The sequence below is a fragment of the Limulus polyphemus genome, unplaced genomic scaffold (assembly GCF_000517525.1).
Source record: "Limulus polyphemus unplaced genomic scaffold, Limulus_polyphemus-2.1.2 Scaffold678, whole genome shotgun sequence".
Taxonomy (NCBI): domain Eukaryota; kingdom Metazoa; phylum Arthropoda; class Merostomata; order Xiphosura; family Limulidae; genus Limulus; species Limulus polyphemus.
In genome coordinates, this window is record NW_013666288.1 from 403,364 (window position 1) to 414,425 (window position 11,062).

General features: G+C 31.0%; 1 protein-coding gene across 1 annotated transcript in view; it reads right to left on the bottom strand.

The window, feature by feature from the left end:
- Positions 1–10,422, bottom strand: part of LOC106459903 (spondin-2-like) — a 15,642-nt gene extending 5,220 nt beyond the window's left edge. The window contains exons 1-2 of the mRNA XM_013919573.2: positions 10,161–10,422; positions 443–654 (exon numbers count right to left, since the gene is read on the bottom strand). Coding sequence (XP_013775027.1) covers positions 443–654; positions 10,161–10,368 — 420 coding nt within the window. The 5' untranslated portion in view covers positions 10,369–10,422. The remainder of the gene's footprint in view (positions 1–442; positions 655–10,160) is intronic.
- Positions 10,423–11,062: the final 640 nt, after the last annotated feature.

Genomic DNA, 11,062 nt, shown 5'->3' on the forward strand with positions numbered 1-11,062 from the left:
ATAATATTACTTATATATTAGTAGTATAAATAAATATATATATATATATATATATATATATATATATTCATGGACAAATCTTTAGTAAAAATACTTCATTAAAAACACATATTTTTGTGTACAAACGACTTGTAAAGTTCACTACACCTCTGCCACATTTTGTGAATATACACATACTGTATTATAATTATAGTATTAAAACTGTATTTTAGTACAAAATGGTCACGTGTTCGGTCCTGGGACCGAACCCGTACTGAGAGAGTTAACATAATAAATTGTTTATAAATTTCATTTGATTTATAATTTTTTGTTCGTTTCTGTATGGGCCCCTGGCGGTTGCCTAAACCGCCTAAGCCTTAATCCGTCACTGACTAGGTATTATAGCTCAACATGAAATTTCAATTTACAAAGAGATTTGTGAAATGCCGTGAGATTTTGTTACCTTTGAATGGTTACCATCAACAAAGAACTCTGCTTCAGTCCGACCAACTCCACTGTTTATTGGAGGAGCAGAGAATACGTCAAAAACCCCGCCTTCACCTTGAGAAAACTGGTCTAGGATCTCTGAGTTTCCTCTTTCTGCAAACAACTTGATGCCGTCAGTCGCTACTTCTCCAAGTCTCCATAGCTTGTAGCTGTCGTTGTGAGAGCGACCTGCACAAGTAACCGAATGGAATAGACAATGAATTTAAACATGATACATGTACGTTAATTACAAGAACAACACCAAATAAAGTCAATCGCGGGCTACAGGAGAACATAGTCTGAGATGAGAATTAAGTTGCAAGGTAATGGCTGTACAGAAGATATTTGTTTAGAGAAAGCACTAACTCAAGTTTCAGTTTAATAACAAGCTAGAAAGGTGGATAACACATGGTCTTTTTCTCTCATTTAGCACTCTTCGCTCTGATATTTGCTTAAAGGTTTATTCCATCATGTTAGAAAAATGTGTATTTTTACCTTTCTGTGAACCTGAAGTTCAGAAACATTTTCTAAAGTTACGAAATAGAGAAGACGAATTTACTCATTTTTTACAGTGTTTACGGAGAAACAATACAATATCCTTGAAACGTTTTGTAGATATTGTTCTCAGTAGTAAAAAATGCCTATACTGCTAACCACTTTCCCGCTCATATCATCCGTTATGATGCAACTAATTTTTCGACCTGCTACTCCGTGATTTCGACTGATATTTTAAAAACTATTTTTATACTTTATTTAGTTAGTTTCCAAAGAAATGAGTGGGGAAATACGATCAACTCATATTATCAATTTCTCTTTTACTCGTGCTAAACATCTTTAGTCCAAGAAACAAATAATAAATAATATCAGATTGTTTGTCTCTTATGTTGTTAAGCGCTAAGCTGCTATACTACTACAGTGCAAATTTTCAGACCAAAGCACTATTCTTTGCCTGGGAATTCTCTTGTTTTTAAAAATTAATGCAAATTTAAATAAGTGGAATAATAATAATGAAAAAGATTTTTAGTTAAACATTTTAAAGAATGTGTACAGTGTCAAAAACCAACATTGCATGTCTTTTTCGTACACTTCCAGCAGATGGCGAGACCGACTGAATGAGATCAAATGCGTTTGTGGAAATGGTGTAATATTATTACTAATAGTTAACGACTGATGTAGGGGATGTTTAGTGACTTGTAACTAATAATTTAATCTATCCTTCGTTATAACTAATTTCATTAAACATTATTGATCGTTGAATAGTTGAGTAATTTCTTGAAATGTAACTACATTATTGGAAATTATTTTACATTATTGGCCAAGTATATTTATTGAATAGCTGGAGTACCTGTCCCCTGGACGGAAGTTATGTAAATCCATGATTGATGGAAGGTTACCTTAGGACATGAAAAGTTTCTTTCTTTATATGTAATTGCAAAAAAATTAAAAAACGCCCATAAAAATAGCAAAACACAAAATGCACAACTGAGAATTTGTTTGTACCTTCCCATTGATCCAATGAACCTCCATACCAAATTTGGTGAATATCCATCCACATCCTGCGAAGTAGTTACATGGACATACAACAGACAGACATCACTATTATATTCATATAGATTTAGGATTAACTCAAATCTATTAATGTGGCGGCGCAACCTGGTGAGATGTTCAGATTGCGACTAAAGATACTCAACTGACGAATTAGTCGCGGTCCTTTCTTTAATAATTACACTAGTAATTCCCTTTACTAGCCTTATACAGTATCATTGTAGACTGAGTTATATTGTCTGACACTGAAAATTTAAAAGCGACAAAAGGATCTTCAAGGGAGCATTTGCAGAGGATTAGTCACACATTTCATAATAATCATTTGCATATATAATAATAATAATATAGAAACGTTTCGTCGCGAATACGAGATGCGAGGTCATGAGCAGCATTTTAGCAGCTTTATACTTAGTTTACGGCAAATTCTCGACCAAACCATGTACATTACCGTTGTGAGTAGACTTACGGATGTTTTTATTACAGTTCTTAGGGATGGCTATGCCTGAACTTCTCCCTAAGGTGGCCTTTTAGATGTTGCCCAATGTATCTTTCTGATTGAAAATGCGAAATGTGAAACCTTATAATCACAGTCTACGGTTGGTGACTTAAAAATAATATGTTTGTTCATACGTTTTAGTTTTTGTAAGATGACTGGTGGGAGCAGAAGTAACTGTAAAAATGATTAGCTTGAAATTTGTATGATCTCTATACCAATGATAGCTAGTGAAAGTAAAATTACAAGGTTACGTTTTTGTGATTTCAGATTTAAAAAGTTTATGAAAAAATTTTATATATTTTTCAGCTTCGCTTGAGAGTGAATAGATAATTAAGGAAAAAAAAGAAAAAAATACTAATTATTTTTTATCGTTGAATACATCCTAATCTAGTTATAACTGTTAACTTATTTATCTAAACATAATAAATGCACTTTATTAACTGATTTTCTTTCAATTTAAATATTTGCAAATTATATAATAAAACACTTTCTGTTGCATTCTGTTTCATATTATGTCAGTGTTTAAAATTTCACTGAAATCGCTAACTTTGTCCATAAGGCAATGAATAATTCGCAATTACTTTCAATTTAGAATATATAAAGAAACATCGATGTTACAGCGCACTTGAGTTGTAATTTCCAGCTGACATATATACTAACCATAGCATATCACTGAAATTTGATTTTTTGTTTTAGTCATTGCCATATATGATTGAATAAACTAAAATGTTAATTTAGAAGTTTGTGAAAATTTAGATTACAAAGCATTACTTTAAGGTTTGTTTACTTGTAATGCAACAAGGCTGTTCTCGTCAGTTTATCATCACATATAATCAGATTCCACCAACAGACCGTTACTGTGGTTAATCAAACAGTTGATGTCTGTAATAAATGTGTATTTGTCTTCTTTAGTCCAGGTAATGTTTCTTTCTTCTATTATGAAGGTAAAAATACCATCTGTAACTGGTATATGTTACAAATTTGTTTATTTAAACTTCTACTGCAGCACTATATACACATGTTTAAAATTGTAGATTTGGTGCAGCATGGGCTTGAATACAACAATCGGAAAAGCTACATATTTGAATATTAGAATAAATTAGGCCTGGAACTTGTCAATACACAGAAAGTAGAAAATATATACAACACACATCAAAAAGTTTTTCAAGAAGATCCAAAGCTGAAAAAAAACAAGATTTTTCAAGACATCGTTTTGAGCAAATGTCCTTCATCAGGCTTAACCAGTTGAAATTCATCTCCCCGAATTATCACCTTCTGTTTCTTCTTCAGTTGTGGGCTAGTGTTCAAATAATTTTTGTTGCATAGAACAGGCATGATGTATAGCCTAATCTTAACATCAAGATGTGCAGTGCAATCTTATCATCATGGCATAAAGGCGAATCTTAGCACTGTAGTACCACAGTTAATCAATTAAATCATTTTATTTTTGTTGTTGTTTTTTCATCATATTTAATCTAACCGTATTTATCCAAACACTTCATGTCGGCTGAGAGATCGGTGCCGTATATTACTTATAAAAATTGCTATTTGAAGAAAGAACAAGAATAACATGTATTTATATCTGTGTAAGCTCCTTTTCAAAGGTTACTGTGAGTAACAAATGATAAAAAGAATCCCAAGTACTTTTTCAAGTGTTTACATGTCAGAAATCATGAATAGAATGCCAGCTTCCTTGTTTACACAGTCTCCTTTACATGTCAGAAATAATAAGTAGAATGTCATATCCCTATTTGCACAGTCTTTTAAATGTCAGAAATTATAAATAGAATAACAGCTTCCTTACTTACACAGTCTTTTAAATATCAGAAATCATAAATAGATTGCCATCTTCCTTACTTATACATTATTTTACATGTCAGAAATCAACCAACTTCCTTACTTTACTCGTGGATAGAAACAGGCTACTAAAGAATGACATGTAACAACTGTCTGTGCGACATGTGGGCTGGAACAACGTATTATAGAAGGGTATGAAATATTTTACAAAACGTTCGAGTATCCAAGATGAGTAATAGTAGGTAATTAGCTTCTAGTCCAAATATATAAGGACATACTGCTGTACAGATGAAATGATTTTCGGAGATCATACTAAATAAGAAATATCTAGAAACATATATGTTAGAGTTTCACAACATTTGACAGAACGAGAAAATGAATGCTGTTCAATTGTTTTTTTCTTGGAAAATGGCGGTCATGTTCTCTGCAAACTTCCAATATTAATAATTTTAAACGTTTTCTGTAGGTTACAACATAAGTTTCGAAATATATGTACTAATTAACTGATTAATTAATGAATTTTGTGATTTATTATGGTTTCTAAGTCCTTATTATCAACATTATATCCTAAATTCAGCCAAGATTATAACTTACCTTCAAGCCGACTGTTAATATTGTTTATTCATTTTTAAAATCTAAACTGCACAATAGGCTATCTTTTAGACTTTTAAAGGTACTTTTTTTTCTTCATCTGCCCAGTGAACAAAATTTACTTGTTTCCGACATTTACATCAATAAATGCTATTCACTTTTAATCTGTATATAAGCATGATTATCTGACAAAATTATCTGGTTGAAAAATTGTAAAGCAAAATAAATTTTGATAATATCCAATTATTATCATTTTTGAGTTCGACAAAACTAGAGATAAAAACACTTAAATCATAATTATAAATTATATGGCTATTATACAGTGCTAATGTAATTAGATTATAATACTGTAGAGAGTTAAGTTGATATTACATATGCACCGCCACTATTTGTATTTTCTGAATAATTCATGATTACTCAAGCCTGGTTTAAATCTATGATTGTTATAGATGATGCAATTATTTTAGGCTTTTTCATAATTTTAATTCTATATTTGTCTAAAAAGCTCGCGAAATATTTGAAACTTTCATTGATAATATCTGAGTTTAAAAATATTTATAATAAATTATTACGCGTTTTCTTTTTATACCCTCAATTTTAGCCGTTGTAAATAAGTTTCAAACTCATTGATATTCAGTAAAATTATTCGATATTTGTTTTGAAACCTTGCACATTTATCAGACGTTTTAGTTTTCTTCTATAGCTAACAAAATGGAAAAGATTCAAATTTTGAAACTATTTAGGAACAAGTTTTAAAAGCAGTTTTATTTTTCAAATTTCTTTAAAGAACGTAAATCAATACTAATATAATATTACATATATAACGAATGTAGTTATACACAAACAAGTTGTTTTATTTTACCATCTTAATTGTTTGAGAAATGTTTTAAACTTTTGTTAATCCAGTCATAATTATGATGTATTCTTATACTTCTATATTATTGATGTTAACAAGGCATTTTATTAATATAGCCCCTTTTCCTTTCTATTGACAATCCAATTTGTGCGTCATCCGTTCGACACATCTGCAAAACTTTGAGCGTCTAATATCTTTTGGCTTTCGTTTTTTTGTTTTCTATTATTATTATTACTTAATCCTTGAAGATTCGTTTGGTGCAGTGGGCGTCTAACAACTTGGCAAAAGAAACTGCACTTACAATGAGCGATTATGGTGTCAGAAGAGACTGCTTGGCGCCTACAAGAGAGTAGGGTTACGAGTTTTTATGGAATCGAAACCTTGCCAAGAAAAATACAAGGAAACAAATTTAACAGGATTATTATATTTTAAAACAATAAAGAAAACAGTGAAATTATAAGCAAGAAAAAATTGAAAACTTGAGCAATGTTGAATGTTTTCGCAAAAGATGAGATATGTGTGACAAACCTTATATATTTCAAAGGTTTAGTGGGTTATATCAAACCAATTTTGTAGCTTCATCACGTCATTATAGTCCCTGTCACCACGTCCGGTCGTGCTACATCTTGCTTATTGACAATAGTCCTGCAGAATAGTTTTCCATTGCAAGAGGATCTGTCATAAGGCTTTCTACAAGTCACTGAGTCTACAAAGAGAACGGTTTTTCAACTTCCGTTTCAAAAGTCCGATTGCACAGAAATTCATTGGGCAGTGCGTATTCGTAAATTCTCACCTTATACATGATATATCATTTTGCTTATAATGGCTGGGATACGGCTTATTGCAGGTTTTTCTCTAAATGGCTAGATGCGAAAGTTGATTCATATTCATTTGCCTTACAATTCCATCAAATACAAGGGTTATCTCCGTCTTGGAAATTCTAAATATTCGACCTGAACGCATCTGTATGATCTGGATGTATAAATATTTTGCGTCGAAAAGGCCTGTTACATACCCTTCCCAAAAGCGATCAATTTTCGGTGGCATCACTACTTATGAGTGCCAAACAATGTTGAAATGTAGTTCTCGTACATTCCGTTCCACCACGACTTTATATCGGTTAAGGTTTTCATCGTTTAAGTATATTGCACTAACACTACAGTTTCTGTAGTTAAACCACATTTCATAATACACATTAAGTACATGGATTAAATATATATATGTAAGACTGCTAAACTCATTAGATATCAAATTGCAAGTCACGAATACACTTTGATAAAATCCTGAATAACACTATTTATTAATGTAAGGTTGTTTACGTTTTTAGGAATTGGATTGGTGTTATCTATAAAGAAGTAATAATAATTTACGATTCAAGTATGTAATGGTCAATGGTCATTCACTATGTTTACTGCTGCGTATTAAGACACTGTATAACTTATACATTATTATAGCAATCAAATAGCATGTTGTTTATTTGTGTACGGAAGCACATCATGTTAGTACAATAGTAAATTGAAAAACACGATTTATAAGAATAATGAAAAATATTTTATGCTTATAAATCGTTATTTGTCAATTTACTATTAATATGTTGTTTTGAAACAATAATACCAGTAATTAATTACTTTATCACAGCAACCAAATACTGTATTACTCCAGCAGCAGAAAATTATTATTATAGAATAAGAATATTTTGTTTCATAGAAACTTTATATCGAAACACAACCCAATAAATTAGATCAATTAAATTATAATAAAAAAGATCCGACATTATATTCAGCTATAACGTTTTTGCTTGAATATTAAGTTATTCAAAAGAAACTAAAAAATGTAAATATATATTTCAGTTTAAATAGATGAGGACTGAAGTGCAGATTTCTCAGAAACAAAGTGCGGAAGCGGCTGTCAAAGTAATACTACCATGTGTGTATATTACGTAAATGTAAAATTTCTTTACCAAAAACTAATTAAACTTATCAACAGTTAAATATTTAACTTTCTGGCATGTTCCAAGATGATAATGGATAGTGGTTAGGTGATTAAAATTCCACAAACAAAGAGAACCTCTCAAGTGGAAACTATTAAGAAATAAACCTTTATCACCAAACAAAATGACAAAAATAACGAACTCAAAGAAGCAGTAGAAAATAGTGGTCCTACTTCTAAAGATCTCCATGTTTCTTAAACTCAACTTCAAGAATGTACAGTGATAATGGTGTATGTCATACTGTTGTATATTTGTATCAAATAAAGAATAATTCTAACCGTACAAGATGATATAAAATAATGAACACAATAAAACAAAATCTTACGATAATCTAATTTTCTTCCATATAGTGGTTTTGGTTTAGTTTCATTTATAGATCTAAATAGTATATAGCTCAGAAATAATTATTAAAAACGGTTGAATTATTCCTTAAAATGTCTCTCTTTTCTTACCAATGAATTGAAAATGTTTATTTTATGAAGGAAAAATTTGATAATTTAAAGTATATACATAAATATCGCTTTCAAGTTAGGGCTTTCTTGGCTATTTAGTGATGTCTGAAGTGAATAATAAATATAAAATGTAAATATGCTTCACTTGATGGTAGTGTCGTGTTTATTACTGGAGTTATTTCACAAAACTCCGTTTTAAAGTAACTTCATTATGACTTCTTAGATATAAACGCTTTACAGTTGTTACGTCATCATGCACTAAATAAATATATATATCAGTTGATTTTAACAATTATTTCACAAAACTCCGTTTTAAAGTATCTTCTTTATTACTTCTTAGATATAAGTTTTACATTTGTTACGTCATCATGCAATAATTCCTAGAGAAATATTAACAGCGGAAATGAAAGTGAAGGAATGAAATCTGTCACGCGATCAAAGCTGCAAGTATAAATCCCCATCGCTCTTAATTTTCACTTCTTTATCCCCCGGTAGGACAGTGGTAAGTTTATTGACTTACAACATTAAAATTCGGGGTTCGATTCCATGATAGGCACAGCAGATAGCCCATTATGGTTTTTCTCTAAACACTTTGCTCTTTCACATCCTTAAATTAATAGTTATTTCTTAAAGTGTTTTGGGCAAGAGTCTCTGGTTTAAGATAATTAAAAACTAATTAATGTTAACAGTTATCCTTTCTATTAATATTAATAAAAATGAAATTAGAGCTAGGTCAGAATGACTTATTTTAATAAACAATTTTAAGAGGGTTATAATTATACTCATAGCGATTAGAGAAGACACTAGATGGTAAAAATATTTGAGGTTTTTCTTTATAGAGATTTACTTTAATCTAGCCAGATTTTTTTTACGATGTGCAAGGCCGGATGCTGCTTAGTGCAGAATGCCCAAATTTTCAACTTGAGGCCCTCCAAAACCTGAGACACCCTGGTTGAAGACCCCGCTTCCAAGCAAATGTCTTCCCTACTATCTTGTTTGCATTATTTTCGAAGGATTGATATTATCTATCTCTAAGTTTACTTACTTTTTTGGAAAGTTTTTTTCTTTACATGTGATATACATTAGGCCACATGTTATTTGAAATCAAGACATAAGAAATTGGTCAGTGTTGGTTTGTTTGTAATTATTTTATTTCTTCGGTATAGTAAATACGCAAGAATGAAAAAAGCTATATGAATTGTGCTTTTATGCCTGATAAGAGACTGAGCAAAAAAAGCTGAACAAAGCTGTCTATTTGCATAGATATGAGTTTGCCAATTCTAAGAAGTAATAAATTCAGCAATCCTAATCCACCTGTAATAAACTAATCCAACGGAAATACGTAATATAAGACCCGTTTACCAAACGTCACCATTTTAATTACTGTTAAATCTTCTAAAAGAAACGTTGTTATTCAAAGAATTCCTTCCTACAGTTAGCAATTCATAATCCTCTTTCCAGTTAAACCTGTTCTAACATGCTTGTAACTTTTACACTTGTGTTTTTGTTTTTCTTTTGTTGTTTTATATAATCTGATAATTTTATGAACACTCCTGTTCCCTCTTATGATATTTGTGATATTCCGAAACATCTAATACACATGGTTTTCACTATAAAACTCTAGTCATGTCATTTTATTAAACTTTTTAAAATCATCTTGAAAGAAAATACATACAAATAAAAAGTTGGAAAAATTTCTTAATAATTAATATTTGAAAACATATGAAGTTTTTTAGAATAATTTTTACTGTTATACAGAACTTTGTAAACATTTCTTATAGGAATGAGTTTAAAATTATTGATAAACATCAATAACATTAAAAATTTCAGGACCTTTATTCATACATATTTGCTATTGTTCTGAACACATGTGACAAATGTCCTATACAAGCTGCAGTTTAGCTATATATCTGTATATAAAGTGACGTAAGGGAAACGTGTCATTTTCAAGACTTCTCTAAAACTTACCCAAGGTTTTCGACCACTGGGCGTGAGGTCTCCACTGGGGATACTGTTTCGGGAACTTTTCTTCTGACCACTCTGTGACCAGTGACACCCTATACACAGTGAGCCTGTCTTCCGAACAATATTGAGAAGCTTTAACCACTATGGCAAAGATACATGTTACCAACAAGCCCCATTTTACTGGCCTCTGTCCACTAGTACTGTATACCATTTCGTGTATAATGGACTTCTGCACTGCCTTATTAAAAAATCTTGGTTTCTTAAGCACCAAAGAAAATGAGTGCTCATTTATAGTCTCCTTGCACATAGCATACACGTTACGTCATGTCTTGATGTAATAAGATAATTGGTCAGTTTAAAAGGATGAGGAGGAGTATGTGTAGTAGCCCCACCTTCTCAACATTTATAAGAAGAATGACCCACTAAACATTAGTCCGCCAGAAGAAAGGATGGGTTAAACCAAGGAAACTAACAATACAGTTCTACTAACCCAGTTTTAAAGAACAAGAATAAAATTATTTGCTTGTAATTGAAGTAGATAAAAAATAGGTCTCGAGCACCAGACAATCGTGTTGTATTTTATTCATTTCTCTTAGACGGCGCTCGGTAGAATAGTAAGAATGAGATCACAAGTCAAATCATCTTACGTTTTAAACTATATCTTAACAGAATTTAGTGGCATGAAGAAAATTCTCAAAGTCAGCCTCAAAACATGGTCGAATTCCTCTAGAAATTATCAATGAAGTATAAAATATACACTAAAATGAAGAAAAAGTTTCAACATTGAATCAGCATATTTCGTTTTCTACTGAAAATTAGGTTTAAAGTTTAACGTTTTATCTTCTTGAAGCATTTCTGAATAAGAAAGCATTATTCACAATTTATAAACCGTATGAAAAAGTACT